The following is a 21,636-nucleotide window of genomic DNA, read 5'->3' as shown; positions in this document are numbered from 1 at the left end:
AGAAAACCACTTTCCAGATGGCCCAGTACCCAGGGATGATGAACCGCCACCTTGTATCAACCCAGAGTCTCAATGTGTACATATTTGAAGGGTTCTGTCCAAGTGGTTTGGACAATTCTAAGACGCTGCTGATTTCACCAATCCAAGGATGATGTCACTCTTCCAATGTCCATTGGCTCCATTCCCCAAATACTTTGTGCTCATTGGCATAAAAATATAACAGGAACTGCATGCTGGTAATAAGTTTACTCTCCATTCATCTTTCCTCTCCCAACTTAAACTCTCTCCTCCTCTTGTTTTCCCTGCCTCAGTAAATGAAAAGAATGGTAAGACCATTTTGTGAGGTCCTCATACTTACAGATCCCAGATGTGTCATTAGGTTTTACTTCCTCTCCTTCAACATTCAATTTAACACTGAATCCTGCCAATGCGATCTGAAAGACAATCTCCTTTCTCTACAACTTACTCTTCCTTAACTCACAACCCCTACCTCTTTCTCTGACAGTGTCCTTCAACCCTGATCCAGACTATCTTTTGGCCATCCATTCCCCCCATGGTCATTCAAAAATGACCTAAGGAAGGCATCCTTCTTGCCAAAACTTCCGCAGGGGTTTCCACTGCAAGTGCATTAAGCCCATGAACACCTCAATCTGGTCTATCGGACACACTCTGTACCTGAACTTATTCCCTTAGTCTCTACCTGGGATTTCTTGAAGGCTAACTTAAAGTCCTTGGTCAAATGTCATCAGCTACACTGAGCTTTCTCCAACTTTCTCAGGTAGAGTTTGATGTTTCCAATTCCTATCTATATCCCAAAACAAAAACATATTTTATATGTACCTCTATCACAGCCTTGAGCACACAACATTATTCTTTCTTTATCTCTTTGTTTCTTTAGAAGCCCATAAGTTGTTCCAAGGTAAGAACTAGATTTTTCCCCATTTAATAATAATTATGGAATATTGTCTATTGAAATATCAATATAATCCAGGTTTCTTGAGTGAATGAATGCATCAGTCACTAAAATAAGCTAACCTAAAGGCAAGGCCCTTTAATTTGATAATAGATAAGATTCTTAGGTCACTGCTTTATTCGGGAAGATGTGCTGGTTTGTGCTAGAGATTCATACTATAGCTCCACATTGAGTTATTGCTAAGCACTGCTGCCCATCCTAGATATTTCTATCACCACTCTTGCTTCAGAGTGTGTTCTAAACCAGCAGCACTGGTGGTCTTGGGCAGCTTGTTAGAAATACACAATCTAAGGTCCCATCCCTCATGCCTGGAAACAGAATCTGCATTTCGTCAGATCCCCAGTGGCATTCATATGAGACAGAGCAATTCTCAAGCTGTGGTCTCATGAACCTTTACACACATTCTTGAATTATTAACCATCCAAAGAGTTGCATTTACAGAGACTATATCTATGGATATTTATCACATTTAAGATTCAAACTGAAACGTTCATTATAATACTTCCATATCATTCACTTGAAACTAGAAATGATAACCTTGTTGCATGTTGTCATATGTATGTTTTATAAGACATGCACATATTTTTCTTAAAAGAGGGATACTCTGTTGTCCAATGGACAGTTTATTGAAAACAAAGTGCAGGAGAAAGGAATGAAAAATAACTACAATTCTAACATAAAAGCACATAAGAAGCATCTCAAGTTTAGAAAAGGAGTTGGGGGCAGAGGAAAACATATACATATTTTTACAAATTAAAAACACATTGAATGTGTGGAAGGAAACTGGATCCTCCCATCTGCTTCCTCATCAATCTGTGATTGTGTCTTTTGTCACATAATCTTTTGATAATAGTCTTGACTTCCCTGGACACTTTGCACTCTTGCCTAAAGCATACTGACATGCCATACAAGGCTAGCTTGAGCTTTTGGGACCTTTGTCCCACGGTTCCCTGGTACTGTGACCAAGCATTTGACAGACACGTGAGCAAGAGACAAGGCTGATGCCCTAATGTCATTCCCAGTGCTTACCTGCAGTCACGTCCAGCTGTAGCTGTCTTAATCAATAAAAAATGATGAAAAATGGCTTCTTTCATTTTTCAGTGGAGTTTCCCCTCAAATAATACTTGTTGAGTGCTGTCATTTTTTTTTCATTTTCTCTTTTTCACATGGCAGAGCATCGAAGATGAAGGGATATTTTGCATTCTCAAAGCAAAGGCTTTCAGAGTGATAAATCCTGGGAACCTGTCTAGTCTAAGTCTTCATTTTACAGATAAGGGAACAGAGATGCCTGGGAGATTAGTGAGAGATCAGTGACGCACTAAAACCAAACCAGCTAGAAAACAGAAGCTCTGGGCACCTTTTCTCCCTGCCACCAGCACTCTCTTGCCCTTCTCCAGGATGTGCAGCAGTGTCCTTTAAGGAATTTCACAACATATCCTTTTAAAAAAGGAAGTCAATATTTGTGCTCTGAGCATTTACGTATCAGGAGAGATTTGGGTTTTGAGGGTAGTTCTTCCCTGGAGCTGCCCTTGCAGGATTAAAGCCCTGATGAAGAATTTGAAGCATTCCCCAAGCCATAAAGGGACAGAATGAGAAATCAGCTCATCTTTGCAGCTTTAGGTGCACATTATACTTCACACAAAGAATGGTCCAAGATTGTACAATAGGCTTGTTTTCTTCTGCACAAACGAGCTTTATCTGTACAACCTCAGACAAATTTGACTCCAGTCAATGAGCAGCCCTGCCAGATTGCTTATAGCTTAGGTCTGAACCATGAGGTAGTTGGGTAAGGCTCATTAGTTTTCTCTGGGATGAGAGATTGTCACCATTTTTAAGTTAGCTTTGAGTTCATTTCCTTTATGAGTATTTGCTCTAGACACTAACTGATTACCCCTTCATTTTTCTGCCAACAAATATTTCCTGAAGTTTGAGTTAGAACAAGACACAGTGTCAAAAACTATGACAAAAATATTTTAGTTTACTACTGTCTGTACTTTATTGTACCATTTCTCATTGATCTTTCTGGAAGTATGTACTAATTCATAAATATTATCCTGCTAATATAATTTTAATCAAGGGCCAACGATTGCTCATAACTAATGTGTCATCAAGTGCCTGATGAGTGTTCCTCCACATTAGGATTGCCCATGCTATTGTTCCACATGAAGATTTCTCCCTCTTAACTCACTTGTTACGCTTCATTTGAAGCTCAAATTGTTGGTAAAATAGCCTGATAGCTTCGAAAGCAGTCATTCGATAGTGTAAGGACGACACCTTTACTCTAGCAATATTAAAGAAGTAGCATAATATGGGAGTTCACAATTTTTCCTCTGGCACCAGATTTCCTGAATGTGAATCTCAACTTTTGTCATCATCCAAAGACTCAACAGTTCCTGGAAACCTCCTCCATTTGAGTGAATGGCATTGTGTCCCATCCCTAATGCACTGGGTCTCTCAGCACTGGATTAGCATGAATTTAAATGGAGCAAAGAATTCCAGGGAGCCCCCTGTGACTCCCCCTAGAGAGATTTTGCAAGACTTTTGGAGTGAAGAACAGGCATTCTAGGCCAAAGATCAGCTGGTTTTGTGCCTTTTCTCCTACCACCTTAATGCAAATGGAAAACCTGTGCAAATAAATCTGCTTACTGCTTCTTCTCATCTCCCTGTTAATGATACCAATTCATTATCTAAAATATTCTTTATCTACCTTCTACACCACATATGCTATAGTCTGATATGTCTTGTTCTTTCAAGTTAATAAATCTTTTCATCCCTATTGTAATGGGCAAAAATCACAGATACTATTTGCTATTTTTTCAAATCATATTTGTTCCAACCCAGTAAGTTGATAGCTGATGTTTCTGGAACATCTAGGATCTGATCACTCTGATTTCCTATTAGAATTGAAGTGAGTGGCTAGCTTATGATCCCTTCTGCACACAAATTCCACCAGTGTCAGGCTGCTAATACACACACACACACACACACACACACACACACACACACACACACACAGAGTCCAGGATTGGGCAGCTACTTGGTCTAGCAGTTAATTCATCATTTGGGACACCCACACTCCCTGTTGGAGTGTCTGAGTTCATGTCCTAGTTCTGCTACCAATTCCAGCATCCTGGAAATGCACCATGGGTGGCAGCAGGGATGACTCTAGTGTTTGTGTCCTTGCCACTCACATGGGAAATCCAGACTGAGTTCTAGGGGCCCAACTTTTCCCTGGCTCATTTTCCCTGGGCACTTGCAGATTGAACCAGCAGAAGGGAGATCTCTGTTCTCTCTCTCTTTCTCTCTTTCTGGCTTTGAAACATACATACATACATACTTTGGACAGTATAGAAATTCCCCAATGATCTGAAAGAGTTATTTGCACATGAGAGAGTTATATGTATCCCTAAGTTTATTGCAGCTCAACCTGCAATAGTTAAGTTATGGGACCAACCCTGATATCCATTAATTAATGACTTGATAAAGAAAATGTGGTATATATGCACTATGAAATTCTTAAAGAACAAAATCTTGTCTTTTACAATAAACTGGATACAACAGATGGCCATTATGCTTAGTGAAATAAGCCAAATATCATATTTTCCCTATATGGCATCTAATACAGAATACCAAAAAAGAAAATGTAGAAATGAAATGATCACTTTAGGATATGATTTTTATCTTTAGCCTGTATCTATATGCCAGAGACCTCTCTACATTATACTTGTTGAATGTTATCATTAGTGACTAATTAAGCCTATGACTATAGAGTAGATTAAAATTATGTCTTTGCAAAAAACTGAAGAGAGGAAAGGGAGGGATGTATGGGGATGAGGAGCAAGGGTGTGAGAGAAGTGTGGTTGTCTTCCCGAAACTGTTCTCATGGAACACATAAACTTGGTTCTGTTTATATTAAGTTTTTAAAAAATTTAAAAAAAATCTAGAATGAGTGTGTCCACCACTAAACCACATTTATCTGCACTAGTATCAACAGAACTTTATGCTGACCAGTATAGCCACACCTATCTTCACTGGTATCAAAGAACTTAGTGTTGATCGATACAGCCACACGTCATCCTTTCTGTCAGGCCTGATGTCCCCTTTGGTATGAAGTATTGCTTAGCTCCTAGATTTTCTATCTGCAAAATTTCTTTTGCATTCTTGTTGATTTTCTCATTCTTTTTCTCACAGCACTGCCTGCGAAACACAACAGGAGAACACTGTGAGAAATGTCTGGATGGCTATATCAGCGATTCCATCAGGGGACCACCTCGGTTCTGCCAGCCATGCCCCTGTCCTCTTCCTCACTTAGCCAAGTAAGTTGTAAAGGAACATGATCTAATGTTTATGTCTCTTGTCAGTCCTATCCAGAATTCGGAGGTTCACCCATGATAAAATTGAATACCTCACATTGGAGGGAGACTGGAAAACATAGAGTCTAAATACACTTTGAGGAAAGCATAAGCATTTACAGGATAGGCAATAAGGCTATTCCTAGAACATTGGAATGCATCATAAAGTCAATGAAGTCACCCGAGCTTTATAAGCAGAACTATTTCATTTTTTCCTAGCTAGGTTTTCAGCTAAAGAAATCACTACTGGTAATGCAATGGATTCATTCTAATAGAGTATTTGCAACAGTATTATTTCTCTCCTGCCTCTCACAGAGTAGTTATTTCCCTACATGTGGCAGGCAAGCATGTTTTCTAATCAGTTAGAACACACATAAACAGAATGCATGCTTTGGGCAAACCAGTAATGAGAATATATGCCAGAGATATATGCCAGATTCGCAGTAATGACTGCAAAAAGTAATTCTCACTTCTGGCTATTTTGACCTGATTAAGAAATTAAAGAGAATACGTTTTAATGAAATTCTTTTCAGGCACATAATAGCCATAAATACAAATGTCAAATCATGAGTGTCCATTTTATTGACTCAAAAATGACAGTACGTAGAGTTTAAATGGGAAAGTGGTGTTTGGTTTTCCAACTATCAGACAATTTTCTGACACCAACAGGTATTCTAAAATAAATTCAGCCCTAGCACTAAGTTCTCAGGTTTAGTGCAGACCTTGCAGGTTAGAAGTTCAGTTCGATAAGATTGCCTTTGTTTAGATGCTGCATGGTCCACAGGTCATCCACACATATCTGCAGAAACTACAAAGTTGTTGCTCATCCCTTGGGTTAAGTTCCCCTAGAGTGACTCACAGAACAAAGAAGGAGCTATTCTCTCTTTTTTTTTTTTTGATATATTATCTTTTATTGATTACATTGCATTATGTGATACTGTCTCATAGGCTCTGAGATTCCCCCAACCGCTCCCCATACCTTCCCCCAATGATGGATTCCTCCACCTTGTTGCAGTATAACAGTTCAAGTTCAGTTAAGACTCTTTCATTGCAAGCAGAGTCCAGCATCTTATTGTCCAGATAAATTCAATTGGGGAAACCATCTCTGGTCTGAAAGCAGAGCTGACAGAATATCATCCTGATCAAGAAGGCGCTATTCTTATGATTATAAATGTATTATAAAGGATGTAGACCACAGAGAGTAAGGCAGCCAAATGAACAGAGAAACACAAAGAGAAGAGAGGCTGAGTAGAGTGTGCAGAGAGCTCATTCTTTGCAGAAGCATTGCCCTGTCAGCTCACTTGTGTATAAACAACCCAAACTCTTCTCACCCCCAACTTTGATGTCCAAGAGTTGTTTTCCATTTTTATGCACTTAATTGAGTGATCATCCACCTGTTAATTCATGCCCCCCAGATACCCACAAAAACTCAGTGGGAAGCTGGGAGACAGGCCAACGCTAGGAGCCAGTAATTCAATACAAGAATCCTTTATGGTGGCAGGGATCCAAGTACTTGAGCCATCACCTGCTGCCCCACAAGGGAATGTTAGCAGGAAGCTGAACTGGGGCTCAATCTATAACCCACTCCAATGACATAACCAGTGTCTTAACCACTAGTCTAAACATTGGCCTCCGGTGTTCCAAAGTTTTTCTTGAAATTTCCTTCAAAAATAATTGAGTAAACTCTTGGCCGTTGGTGACTTACCTCAATCTCCAAACCCTCTGCACTCCCCAGAGCTTGAGAAGATGGCATTGGAAGTCACAACTGTCTAATCATTCTGATCATATGGTTGGGTCCCCTGGGACCAGTTTTCACTCTGAAGCTGTCAGGGGGTCCACCCACCATCACCTCATGAGCATCAACTACTTGGAAAAGCTCCTTTTCCCACCTTTCTCACTTCCCATGGAGTTTGATGTTAAGGAGACCAGCTTCAGATTGTATCTCTATTTCTTGATGCCTTTACCTGCTCTGGATCTTAGTGCTTTCCCTGGTAAATCAGATTTGGATCTGAGGATCTACATCAGAGGTGAGACTAGATCAGGGTGATCGCATGGAACATGTGAGTCAGTAGCCTGCACATGTCAACTTTGCTAAACATAGAACACTGTGTTTTTTTCCAATTGTTATATTTATTTATTCTATGTCAGGCACTGTTTCAGGTGTTTGAATGTAATATCTACATAAATGATAGCTAATGTAAAGATTAAATTAAATAATGCACACACACACACACAGTAACTTTTTAAAAGCCCAAATAGCTATACACACACACACACACACACACACACACTCACTTACAAAGAGAAAATATAAAATATGGCAAGCAGATTTCCCCTATTTTTTTCTGAATTTTAAACCAGTATTGAATAATATTTCACCTAATGACTTCTGATATGTTCAAGTCCTGTGACCATTGTAACAACAAAGAATTCAGACATTTTACATCCCCCTATTTCTTTGGAAACTGTTAAGCCATCTCAGAGCTTCCTTGGTGATTTTTCATGTCTGATAGTATTAATAATGTGTGCAAAATGGATGGCACTGTTGGTGAGAGCAGAAAATGCAAATTAAATGTTCTGTTATTTTCACCCAAGGCTGCCCTGATTTATGGGCTCCCTTTGCCTCATCTAGATATAATCTTTAATTTTTGTCCATTAATATTCTCTCTCGAACATTAACTGCATCTGATGAGCTGTTTGGCAAGCTCTACTTTTTGTCATGGTATGGAAATTCTGTTAAATATACTTACCTTCAACTTCCTGAGATAAAGGATTTTACTTATTCGCCCTTTATAAAACAATAAATTCTGGTTCTGGAAGAGGACATGGTTTCAAAAGTATCAAGGGTTGCCCTTTCAGGGCCAGTGTTGTGGCAAAGCAGGTAGAGCTCCTTGGGACACCTTCATCTCACATTGGAGTGCAGGTTTAAGTCCTACCTCCCCTGCTTCCAATTCAACATTCTGCTAATGTGCCTGAGAAGGCAGCAAATGATGACCCGAGTCCTTGGGGTCTTGTCACACATGTGACAGTCACTGGTAGAATTTGGGCTCCTGGCTTCGGCCTGGCTTAACCTTGATTGTTGTGGGAGTAAAGACATGGGGAGTGAAGTAATGAATGAAAGATCTCTATTTCTCTCTCTTTGTCTTTCTCTCTCTGCCTTTCAAATAGTAAGTGTTTAAAAAGAAAAGTATCAGCATTTCTATCCATGGTGTGTGTTTGTATGTGATATTTTTCTCCTTAATGGAAATAGCTATACCTCTCCAGTCTTGGGTTAAAATTTGTGGCCTAGGATTGAATAAATTTGTTGAATCCTGTAAGGTTTTAACCTTTGATCTGGCCTCATTGTTGACTAAATTAGCAAAGCTTAAGTAATGATTAGATATCAAAAATCAAATACCTTATTGCCTGTTTCAGTTTTTTTTTTTTAAGATTAATTTATTTTTACTGGAAATGCAAATTTTACACAAAGAGACAGAGACAAAAAAAGAAGTCAACTGTCTGCTGGTTTACTCCTCAAACAACTGTAATGCCAAAGCTAAGCCTGACCAAAACCAGGAGCCAGGAGCTTGTTTGGGGTCTCCCATATGGGTGCAAGGGTCTAAGGACTTCACCACTCCCTGCTGCTTTCCTAGGCGACAGGCAGAGCACATGATCAGAAGTGGAGCAGCCAGACACAAAATAGTGCCTGTATGGGATGCCAGTGCTAGCAGGCAGAAGAGTGGCCTTTTGAGTCACCATGTCAGCCCTTCAGTTTCTTTTCAATATTCACATTACTGATTTCTATCAAAATGAAATGCCAGAATTTTTCAAAAAGAAACCTCATGATGTGAGGGGCATTGTATAACACAGCTCTTAAGGCACTGCTTGAGATGTCTGCATCCCATATTGTGGGGTTCAAGTCCCTTTCCTGTTTCTGTCTGGTTTCTGCTAATACACACAGTGATTGGGACCCTGTCGCCCATGTGGAAGACCTGGAGGGCATTCTGTACCCCTGAGTTTGGTCTGCCTATCATTTGGGGAGTGAACCAGCAGATAGAAAATCTGTGTGTGTGTTGCTCTGCCTTTCAAATCAATCACTCAATTAAGTGAAGACACCCAGCATGGAATTCAAATTATACTTGAAAAGTCCATGATTTGAGCCAAAGATCCAGGTTTGGATTTCCTATTACAATAGCCATATAATAAGCAAGGAAATAATGCTTGAAAGAATGAAACAAACAAAGGAGGCGTCTATTTTCTTTTAATTCTCTGTTTTCCAAGTACAAAAAAACACCCTTCTACTTGAAGAGGGACACCACAGTGCTCAGGGTGAGCTGAAAAAAAGTACTTTAATTTTCCTAGTCATAAACAGCTGACCCAAGAAAATATTAAAAGCTGATGCTGATGACAAGCAAGAATGAATCCTTGAGGGCCACTGTGTGGACCAGTACCTGTTGAACTGTTCCGTGGACGATGTACATTGAGTTCATTCACTTATTTTGATACTGGCTGAACTCCACGGCTGCCTGTTGGCTATGTCGGTTGCTTCTGCTAAGGAAAATGTCATCTGAAACAGAAGAGCATCAGTTAAAGGCAAGGACAGCAGACAGGCTCAGCAGGGGTGTCATCCCTCTAGACTGCCAGGTGGAGCAACCTCAGACAAAATGCACTGGAAGGAGTTTGCTCGCACTCTGCCCTCTTTCCTGGCACTGTTTCTTTAAGCAGACTGAGGAGGAAGCAGTAAAATCAAGAGCCAGACGAATGCATTTCACTGGAGTGTTTTTACCAAACTGTTAGAGAAAATAAATTGTGGTTATTGCCTTTCACTGGGAAACACATATTGTTTTCTGACTGATTTTATAAACATCTTCAAACAAAGCAAGCACATCCATTTGCTTCCCCCAAAGACCATTAAGGATAAAATTGCTGATACATGCAGGAACGTGAGAACAGTAGGTCACACTCCATTGATTACAGAATACCTAAGCCAAAACTAATTTTAGAGTTTCAAGATTTCTCTCTCTCTCTGTCTCTCACACACACACAGACACCCATACAACACAAGGCTCATGTGTCAATGTGAATATGGAGAATGATATTCTGTTTGCCTGTCTGCATAGTTAAGACAGTAATTATGACACTGAACAAATTTTGATTATGATACTGAACAAATGCTGCAATTCCGTACATAGCACTCCTTTCCAAGATTTGATTTGTGACTTTGAACAAGCCCAGCCAATCCCAGCACCCTTACCTTCAGAGATGCCAGGAGGAAATTAAGGTTTCATGGAGCATATAAAGTAAAGCTTAGGACTAATCACAGCCTTTAAAAATAGAGGTCTGCTACAGAGAAATGTGGGGTAACTTTCAAATGGAGAAAGCAGTAAGGATCAGGAAGCTTTCATATAAACCTCAAATTGTAGGTGACTTTTACTTATTTTGTTCCTGGCTTTGGAATACGTATTTTTAAATTGTATGTGAAATGCATACTCACAGGCATGTACATTATGCTATACTACAAGCTGCCATTGTTTCAGGCAAAAAAATAAAAAGAAAAGAAACAACTCTATGGAGAGATAAATAAGAATATGTAAGAGCTGAGAAATATCCACACTCATTTCTGTCTGAGCCTGCTGGTCCAAAATTTCTTGAAAGGTAAAGACTTAATTTAAATAAAAAAGAAAAGAATCACAGCTGTTAGAGCCTTAAGGGTGATGCAAGCAGAGATGATATAACCAAAAGTTATAGCAGTCATGCCAATGATGGATGGAACGATTGACTGCTAACGTTTGCTGACAATTCTAGTTTTGCAGAATCCTGCTACAGGAAAAGTGGAGCTGTTCGGTGTGTCTGTAAAGAAAACTATGCTGGACCTAACTGTGAAAGGTAGGCTGATAAAAAGCTTCCTGTCTCTTACACATCGGTTCTGCATTGTTCCTGTTTAACAGGTCCTGAGATGGATGTTTGATGGTGGGGTGGAGCAGGGTGGGACACATTTCAGAAACAGCGGGAGGAGCGTTCTCCAAATCCCATGCCTGAAACATAGCAGTAACAAATACACTCTCCCAGGAACCAGGCTAAGGCCGCATCTCACATTAAAGGGGCTAGGGAAGAGGAAAATTATGCATATTTTGAGAACATTGTCTAGGAAAATTTGGTGCCATTCTTTTCTCTGTTATTGTAAATCAGTACTGTAATTAATGATCTGAAAAACAAAAACAGTGCAGCTTCCCGGGTCAATCAAGAGAGAATTCTCTATCATCAGTAGAGCAATGAATTGAAAAAGCACCGTTTGTTGCTTAACCTGTTCTGAGTACCATCTGCTGCAAAGCAAAGTCCATCAGAGTGGGCACAGTCTGAATCCTTGCTTGGTATTTACACAGAATGCTTGTCTAAATTGCTCTGGGCTTTGCTCACAGATGAAAGTCCCTGGCAATTCAGAAAGTTCATCCCACTTCCAGCTGCTCACAGCTTTCTGAGATAAAAAGGCTCTCCCAAAGCAGTATTCCGAAGACATCTTCATATTTCTAACAGAGATGCCTTTCAGAGTGGCCTCATCCTTGTGTTTAGGGAGCAAAAACAAGTCTGAAGGCAGGGAGGGAGGAGTGGCGAGGAGGCGCTTCTCAGATGCCTGCCCACAGGTCTGCGGGTGGCTCCCCTCCATCACAGTACACCATCCGCAACCCGGGAAAGGGACTCACAGATCCAGCCTGGCTTTAAAAGATAAGCCTGAAGTTACAATTCTACGCAGTCCTGTTTCCACAGAACCACCATCCATCTCTAAGAGTAGTTCTGGTGCTCTTCATAGAAGCGGCTGGATCCCTGCTTTAAAAGAAATCTCTACATGGTTATGACTATTAAACGTGCATAAGTCTCTAAAATGGTTATAGAATTTTCCTGTTGTTGTTTTGCCATAAGAAGGAAAGTGGGAATTGAGTACCACCTAACTTTCATCCATTAGGAGGGATGGATAAAGGTGATCAGATTACATGGGGCTGATGGATGTTTGTGACAAACTGTCCTCTCCTTGACTTGGGAACACAGAAACGGGAGGCGCTAGATGTACTCATCTTCTGGCTCAGTGGGGGTCTGAACAGATTGTTAATGGGCCTGAGACGGAGCTTTTCTCTCCTGAGAGTAGGAGGATAAACTCAGTTTAGCTTGATAACAACAGCACAGCACTGCTAATGGATGTTCAATGGCTCCCAGGGGGAAGTTAATGGCCTTAAATAGAGCCCTGCTGACCAAACTCTCCCAAAAGCGAAAGGGCCTGGGTCTTGAGGGTGCAGTCTTGAAGAAAGGCAGAGGGTACAGATAAGGGCTCTGTGGCCTCTTCATGGCACATAACAGCATGCCCAGCCCACACGTGGAACTGAGAGCACAAATCCTCCCACCCACCTTGGAAGCCCATGAGATCTGCCATTTTCCAGTAAACCTCGGCTAGACCAGGTCCTTATCCTGGTCCTGGAATGGCAAGGTCTGGAAAAGAGCACTAGTTTGGGAAATGGCCATAGTGTTTAAAAAGGAAAAAAAAAGCTTTGACATAAACCTGGCTAAATTTATAGCACTTTGTGATCCTCCTTGTTAAGTAACCGATCTAAGTGCCAGTTTCCACTTCCACACAAAGGAGCAAACGGGGACACCCATCTTATAGGCCTATAAGGCCTAGGACACAACGTCGTAATGCTCTGGCATCTGACACTTACTAATAAGTGCTCAACAAAACTTAACTGATGGCAGCACAAGTGGTCGTGAGCATTGTTCAACTTCTGCCATGCTGGGTCACTGACTCTCCGTTTCCTTTGCTAGGCAGTATGGCTTTGGATTGTTAATTAATATCTCCTGTACCCTGTCTCAGCACCACCACCACGGTGAAAAAAGGCTGTCTTTTGTCATTTTGCAGATGAGACAGGTGATAGGAAGATAGGATTTAAAGTTTGGCTTCAGAGTCTGGATTCCTTTTGTAGTTGAACAACCTGAACTAGTTGGAGGTGTTGCCTTAGAACTCCCAAACTGGGCCCACTCACCAGACTGTTGGGGTGGTAGAAGAAAAAAGATTATTGCAAAATACAGAGGGAGAAATTGGGCAGCTATTGTTTCATTCCAGGACTCCCTAAGGGGTTAAAGGTAGAGGTTGCTGATACTGAAGTTGGTCTGAGAGGTACATAACTAGCTTGTATCCAAGTTCCTGGTTGGACAACAGTGGTGCTGGTGATATTTCTTGGATTGGTCAGTAATGCCATGCTCTCCGGGGAATTTGTGGTGTCCAGATAGACTCTAGTTTGTTGAGGAGTTACATGAAGATGATAGTAAACTCTGCCCAGAGCTGGAATTATTTTAAACAAACCCTTCCTAACAATACTAGCCTCCAAGGTTCTTATCTGTTACAGAAGCAAGTCACTCCTTAAATTAGTGTTTAGAAATTTCCGAGGCTAGCTGCATCACTCCTTTAAGTCTGTGAATTCCTTTTGATAAAAGACAGGCAAGAACACCTTGGGCTAAGGGAAACAGACAGGAGGCTGGGTCCTGCACTTATATTATATGGGTTCAGTTTCATTTCCTTGTACCAAGACTGTTTTTTCACAATGGCATTCATAAGAATCTTCTATTTTAAAGGGTCTTTTAAAACAAATCCGTTAGATGAGCTCTACTATGCAGGGAACAAATGTTGATCTACGAAGAGATTGTTGTCAGGAGCCTAAGTACCCCAAAGGCTGGAAGTAAGCCTTCCTCTTTATGGGAAAAGTCCTTTGAACAACTCTCTGCCCCTTCATTCCCGTGTGTGTGTGTGTGTGTGTGTGTGTGTGTGTGTGTGTGTGTGCTCTTTCACTCCCTATCGCCTTTTGCAGGAATGTACTGAGGTCTTTTACAATCCAGGGTGGAGGGGAGAGGCATGCAACTCTACTAAGACCCAGGCTTGTCTTTGAGGAACATCCAAGTAGGGAGGAGACTGAAAATGAGGCATCACTAGGCAGAGAAAGGAAGGGAAGGGAAAAGAAAGGAAGGAGGGAGAGAGGGAGGGAGGAAGAAATAAGGAAGGAAGGAGAGAGAGAGAGAGAAGAAAGGAAGAAAATGTAAACAGAAGGACAAGCAAAGTCTAAGTAAGAGCCTAGGATTTCGGTCCCATGGAGAGGCTGCTTTAATTTGCACTTGACCCTGTGACTCCCAGAAGAGGGTTTCTCTTGTGAGTGTCACAGTCAAGTTTTCAGGTTGTCTGAATTAAGCTTTCCATAATCCACGGTTTCAGCGTGTTTGTGAACTTGGAGCTCTCTACCAGAGTTTTTCAAAATATGTGGCTGATTTGTCTGGCTATTTCAAACAAAGGTAAAACGTAGTCTAAACCAAAAAGATTCTGAGCCTCCCTTAACTGAGACATGATGTCATCAACTTTGGTTTTTAGATTTGTGTGTAAGGATCTCCTGAGATCTTTGGATTCCAGAACCTTTCCTTAAGCTTCCTTCCAACACTCCCTGAAAAAGAACACCTGGGGTAAGATCCAGGGATACATAATTGGACTCTCGTAAATCTGGGCTCTCCCTGCTTTGTGAAAAAGCTGCCTTATGATATTTCAACCTTCAACCACACAGCCACTCACAGAAAATGTTGATCACACTGCAACTTGTGTGTTCTCAGAAATATGCATGGTAGTTCATGGGTTCTCAGAGTATTTTCTTAGTTCTGTTTACTTAGTTCCATGTTTAATTTCCGATCATCTTCAGGGACTCCATGCACTGAAATGTGTTCAGGACTCTATAACAGAAAGACATCTACCTCAGTGCTTTGGATAAGACAATCAGGGTGACGACAGTGAGTCAGTAACACATTAAAGACACCTGGAGTTCAAGTGACATAACATCAAGGCACTGGGAGTTGGTAAGAGAAGTGAGTCATCAGACAGCACACAGCAGGAAATGCATGCAGAACTGGAACGCTTGTTGCAAGTGGCCATGATCGCCTTCAAGACTTTTGAAGTAAAAACTTAGAGAGAAAGGGTACAAGTTCTGGGGACAGATTTTGGCAGGTCTTGTTTTCATCTCAATGTGACCTTCCCTGTGCAACCATGGATGAATTTTAAGCCTGAGGAGTCTGACTCTTCGAGCTGTGAAGGAACTCCATCTCACGCCATACAGCTGATGAGTGGTATTTCCAAAACCAAAACCCAACCCAGGACCCTCAGCTGACAAACCGTGATGGCCTCCAACGCCTCTGTGTTCCACATTACATCCCATGGCAATTCTAATAATGTGGTAGAGTGAGGGCTGTGCTAGGATAGTTTGATGATTTTTCATGTGGATCCTGTCACTTAAAGAAAAGAAGAGGGACCAGAGAGAATTAACTCAAAGTAACCTGAAAACCCAACAAGAAGGGTATAACAGAATATCATTAGAAATGAGGATGATGCCAATGATAATTAACTTTTTTATTTTTAAAATTTTTTTCATTTTTTATTATACTTTTGACAATCTTTACATAGTTAATTAGGGTAAAAAGGTTCAAGGGCTACAGGAAAACGGGTAAGACTATTGTTTCCTTCATATATCTGAGATTTTAAGGGAGGGATTTAAGAGGGATTTTAAGGGAGAAGCCCAACCCACCCCATACCCTGATGTGGGGCATGCTCTGAGGGTCTTGCTCAACTGGTTTTGATAGTTCACCAGTTATGAATTGCTGCCAGTCACACCACTCCAAGCACAATGAGGTCGTTGAAGAATCCACTGATTGACATAGTCCATCATAGAGTCTCTGTTTGCCTAGTTTTTCACTGCCAACATATGGCTGAGGTGGTTGATGGACTTGTTCTGTCCTGTCTTTTCATGGTAAGGGTTCTGAGTCTGGCAGTTTGATTGGGGAGATCCCCAAAGAAACTTTGTCTGAGGTGCTCTCAGACCAGATTCTTGTATGTGCTACCAAGTATAGGGCCCAGCATAGTCCATCACCCCGATCAGCTGGTGGTTGCAATTGCTGGGTTGGTTCTGTTTCCAACCCTGTCTTCCACTGGAACCAATGGGTATTGCAGTCCAGCCCAGTTCTTCCCAAAACACACTCAGCCCTCACATAAACCAGTGGGACCCACAATAACCCCCACCAGGTCCACCCCCTGCCCTGGTTTGCCAGTATGTGTAGCAGAATAATCCAGTCTGTCCCACATCCCATTCAGCTCTCGTACATGTCAATGGGTATTAAAGTCCAGTTCCCTCTAACTAGCTCCACTAACCAGTCCTCACGGATGTTGTTGCATGCCTCTCTGTCTAGCCACCCCAGCCACCGTCCTAGTTTTCGTGCCCTCTCATGAGAGTGGTAACCCAAGAGGGAGAAACCCTCTGTTTTCTTCCCAGGTCACTCCCACCCCCAGATTATGCACTCTCCAGGTGGTTCTGTGGTTTAACTTGACAGAATTAGCCCCCAGTGCCAGCTGATGCTGCAGCTAAGCCCAAACAACCCTCACCCACTCTAACTTTGTTTGTACCAGAAGGAACAATAAGCCCAGCCTGACTTTTCCCTGATCTAGTCCACATGAGGCGCACAGGTGTTGTAGCCCTGCCTAGTCTGGTCTGCCCCATCCCAGTAGGAGTAGATGTCCAGCAAAGGGAACTCCCCTATATTCCCCTGCCGGTTCTGCCCTCTCCATTTCTGGTTCTCACGCATGCTGGGTGGGCGCTGTGGTCACATCTGGCACAGGCAACCTCACCTTGGCCTTCCATATTGTGCACTGGTTTTTGTCACAACCGAACCTGGCCTGACCCACGGTCTGTTCTGGTGCTCAGATTTGCCAGTGGATGACGTGAACTGATTCAGCCTGCTCTGCCCCCGACCCATGCCAAATGTATGCCAGTGGGAAATTTCCCATGGCCTATTCTGGGCTTTCCTATCATGTTTCTTGGCTTACCTGCCAGGTCTGTGTCCTGCCAGAGGAGTTGCCCAGGCACCTCCATCAGAACCTCTCCCAATGCCAGGTTTCGCGCATACTAGTGGGTCCATGAGCCAGCCCTACTAGCTCACCTCCTGTCCTAGCAGGAACAAGTGGTTTTTCCTGACTGACCTTCAACCCAATCTGGTCCTTAGTGTTGGATGTTTCAACCCAGCCATGATTTGTCCATACCCACATACAGCTTATACATGGCTCAATAGGGGTTGAGACCTAGCCTAGTCCATCCCATATCTGCCCTGGTCCTCCAGAACACCATAAGGTATTTGAGTCTAGCCCAGCTTTGTGCATCTAGTCCCAGTCCATACTTGTGCCAAGGGAGACTACAACTGTTTCCTGACCGCATCAGAATGCAGCCCCCATTCCAGCCCCACGAGCCCCTTTGTGGGAACCTCAACCCAGCTAGGGTGTCCCCTTAGCTCCCCAACTGGGCTTGTTCCCAGCCATAGATCATGCACATGCCAGTGGTTGCTCTGACTCAGCTTGGCACAGCCCCTCACCTATCCTGAATTCTGCCTTAGACACTGTGGCTTAGTGTCCCTGACTCACACAGACCAGTAGGTGCAAGAGCCTAACTCGGCATGACCTGTGCTCCATCCTGGTCTCTAGTTTCAATTGTGGGAGAAGGTTTGCTTAGTCCTGCCCGGTCCACCCTGTTCCATTACCAATTCACACATTAGCCAGCTGTTGGAGCTACTTTGTCCAGTTTGTCCAACCCCCAGGTCTGGACCACTTGTTCACCAGCGGGAGCTATGACTCACCAGGGGAGTTTTCCATGTTCCTCCACTTGATCCACTCCCAGACCCAGTTCTCATATATGCCATTGGGTTTTAGGCCAGTGCCTGGCGCAGTCTGGCCTTCCAATTGGCCTCTTATGAGCTGCTGTCATTGAGCCCAGCCCACCCCACACCCTATTCAGGATGCACATTTGGGTGCTGCTGTCTTGACCAGTCCAGACTGTTGGAGATTCCTTTACCTGTGAGTGATGGCAGGCTCCTTAGCCATACCTAGCTTAGTCCATCACCACCCCATCTCTTGAACTAACTAGTGGGGCTAGAATTTCCACAGGGTTTGGCCCACACATCTCCCACAGAATCTACTCTCAGATATGGTTCTCTGGTGTGCTGGTTAATGTCGTGGCCCTGCCTAATGTGACCCATCTCCTGATCCACCATCCTGTCAGGTAATAGGATATGACCCTGCTAGACAAACTCCAAGTCTTAGGTTTTGAATGGACGGGTGTTTGGTGGTCAGCATTGTTCAGTGATTACAAGTTCTTCAAAGGAAAAGTTACTCTGCTGTTGGGAATCTTAAGGATTGATTCACACCCCAGAAGCACAGTGGGTTCAACGTGGAGCTACATAAGCAGTGATTCAAAGAACCAAAACCCCAGAGCTCCTGGACGGGAAGCAAGCAGGCGGAGCCTGGCACCAAATGGCACGCTGGCTACCCAGGGACAGCTCACATGGTGGCTGGAGTCAGGATCTGAGCATGGAGATGCCCCAGCTTGGCACCCACCAGCAATTAGCAGGCTGCCGGAAAGTTTCAGCCCTCAGGTGCAAGGTTGCACCCCTCCCCAATCCCATCCCCCGCTCAATGATGGTAATGCCAATGATAATTATCTTGATGATGCCCTTAATGAGAAGAATAAAAGGATAAAGGAGAGAAAAAGAGATAACATTCAGTAAAGCTTACCATGATGCAGGAATTTAGTCTAACTCTCTCTGAAGACACCATGTTTTTAAACTTAAGCTATCAATCTGTTGTTTGCATTGAGTTCTTACAATTTTTCTGCTCTGTGCCCTGCCATGCTGAATTCTTGATCTCTAATCTTAAATAGATTTCTTACATGTTTCTCTCCTATTTTCCAGTCTTTCATAAAGAAATAAAGAACATTTTATAGCACCTACTTCATACCAGATGCTTTCCTTTTTGTTCTTACTAATTAAGATGATTTTAAGTGACAATGACAGATACTGAGTGACATCCCTCCTGAAAAGTTTCTGTGCTTCTCATGCAGTTTGTGCACCTTTAATAATCAAACAACTCTAGGTGGAGAAGCAATGGAGGAAGAGAAGAGCTTTCCAAATTCCTAAAACCACAGCTTTCCATCAAAATCGAATTTTTTCCAAAAAACGTTTCTTTGGGTTTCTACTTTGTTCAAGTAATAGGATCATTCACTGAAATGATGCAGTTCAAATGGCACAATACTTTCATTTGTACTATACATTTATTGGCTCAATTTTCCCAAGGTAGATCAAGTCATAAAGAAATTTAGAAATGAGATTATGGAAAAAAAATAGGGTCAGCCTGCTGGGCATCAGTGCCCCAATCCTGACTCTAAATTCAACTACTTTTGTATCCTTGTTATTAGCTTCTTTAAGGGCAGGATTAGACACATAGAGAGCATTTGACTATTCAACTGTTTAATTCATTAATTTATTAATTAGTTAGCTCATTAATGCCAGACCTACAGAGTGAAGAGAGTTTTAAACCATGTGTCCCAAAAGAGGTTTGAACCCTGCAGCAGTGTACAAGTCATTTAGCTTCTCTGTATAGTAGCTTCCTTATCTAAAACTTCAGGAGCTTTATAGGAGCTATCAAGAATCAAACCCTTTATACTTATTCTGAAAAGTCTAAGGAATTGAAATGTGGATTGGAACTTCAGAATTGCCTCTGAACCTTTCTCAACACTCCAAGTAAACCAAAACAGGCTTCTGCAATAGCTTCCAGAGCAGAAAATGTATTTTTCTTTTGTGGGAAGTGGGGGAACAATCTATGGATATCAAATACAGTGGAATTAGATGGATAAAAGAAACTGGCATCTGGCCTCTGAGCCAGTCCCTCAGAGGCAAGTTCCTTAGAGTGCAAATCTGCAGCCCTGCCTTGATATGGTAGCTCTGAGACCCATGTCAGTGGGCTGAGTCTAACAATCTCGCTTTGGTGAACTGCGGCAAATGCTAAGGATTCTAGCGAGCCACAGAGCAAAGAACAAAAGGCATGTTGGTCTGGGGACCAGAAGACCTATAAATCTGAATGTCAGAGACATGAAAAAATATGAATAGCAAAACTTGCTGAAATTTCCTTCTCTTTGTGACTTGTGTAGAACTTGCATTCATCTTCATCTTCTTCACAGACTCATGATATTGTGTGTAATTATGTTTAATTCATGTCCTGTTCTTTCTGAGCATGGGCTGTGTGTTTTCCTCTTCCTGTCTCCTATGCCTTACAGAAAGTGGACATGAATCGCCCCTCTGTTGGCTGAATCTACTCATTATAGCAGCAGCAGTGTGGTCCAGGGTGGAGTGAGGCAAAGAATATTGGGGTCAGAAGGGCTAGGTTTTGCACTGTGGCCTCCTGGCTATGTGAACCTGGAAAACCCACATCATTTCTCATCTTCAGAACAGCAAGCCTGGGTGGCTTCCCTCCCAGGTGCTGCAATATCTAAAGCAGCTCACAAAGGTGCAGCTTTCAGATACAACGTAAGCAAAGGGCTGAGACTAAGCATGCCCCATCCTTACAACTACCCCAGAAAGCCACAACAGCAAAGGCTGCAAGGGCACAGGCAATGTGAGGGTCTCAAAACGACACATATGGATTTTTTCATTTCCCTAACTTTCAAGTGCTCAGGATTTTAATTCCCCTACTGTAAAGGAAAGCCGTGTTTTCCTTTTTTCTTTCTTTCTTTCTTTCTTTCTTTCTTTCTTTCTTTCTTTCTTTCTTTCTTTCTTTTTCTTTTTTTTTTCTTAATGCAGTATCTTGTTATTACTGGCCAGAGATTTCTGATTTTCTTGGAAAATCCTCCCTTCCTTTCTACTGCCAAGGCCAAGTCCCAGCTCATGCCCTCTACCCCACCCCTGCATTCCCGTGCCAGCCTAAAGTCCATGCCCCACTCCAAAGCCAACATTGGCATCCTTCACTTTTATCACCTTCAATAACCTTCTCTGACACTCTCTCTCCTTTGCTCTCCTGAGCCAGCATAAACTCCTTTGCCTGGCCTTAAATCCCATGTGGTATAACCACACGTTCTTTCCAGCCACTCCCTGGATCTTCATCAAGCCTTCTAAACAAGGATCCACAGCAAAGGAGACTCGAGACACAATCAGCCAGTCAACATGTGCAGTTTGATCTTGCAAAGTTGAGGCCAACCTTCAGAAATTGTGATTTTACACAAAAATACAAATTTTCACCTTTTTTTTTTTTCAAAAACAAGAAGATCTGGCACTGTGAGTCTTTCCCTCAAGACCATTGTGTGGCAACCAATGACTAGAGCCTAGTGACAGTTGCCCCATTCGGTGAGACCCACAGCCTTGCCATCCTGAGCAGAGCTGCTAATGGCCCAAAGCACACATTTGAGTAATATGGAGAAAGGCATTTCTTTTCCCAGATCAAGTCAACCCCACCCA

The 21,636-nt window shown here is 42.4% G+C and overlaps 1 protein-coding gene across 2 annotated transcripts in view; it reads left to right on the top strand.

Annotated features, from left to right (window-relative positions):
* Positions 1-21,636, top strand: part of LAMA4 (laminin subunit alpha 4) — a 140,611-nt gene that overhangs the window by 39,562 nt on the left and 79,413 nt on the right. For both annotated transcript variants that reach the window (XM_040983146.1, XM_040983145.1), the window contains exons 3-4: positions 5,165-5,289; positions 11,110-11,190. In XM_040983146.1, coding sequence (XP_040839080.1) covers positions 5,165-5,289; positions 11,110-11,190 — 206 coding nt within the window. The remainder of the gene's footprint in view (positions 1-5,164; positions 5,290-11,109; positions 11,191-21,636) is intronic.

The sequence above is a fragment of the Ochotona curzoniae genome, unplaced genomic scaffold (assembly GCF_017591425.1).
Source record: "Ochotona curzoniae isolate NIBS_2020 unplaced genomic scaffold, NIBS_Ocur_1.0 contig_3819, whole genome shotgun sequence".
Lineage (NCBI taxonomy): Eukaryota > Metazoa > Chordata > Mammalia > Lagomorpha > Ochotonidae > Ochotona > Ochotona curzoniae.
The sequence above is the reverse complement of the archived record's forward strand: the minus strand, read 5'-3'. Positions and strand labels throughout refer to the sequence as shown.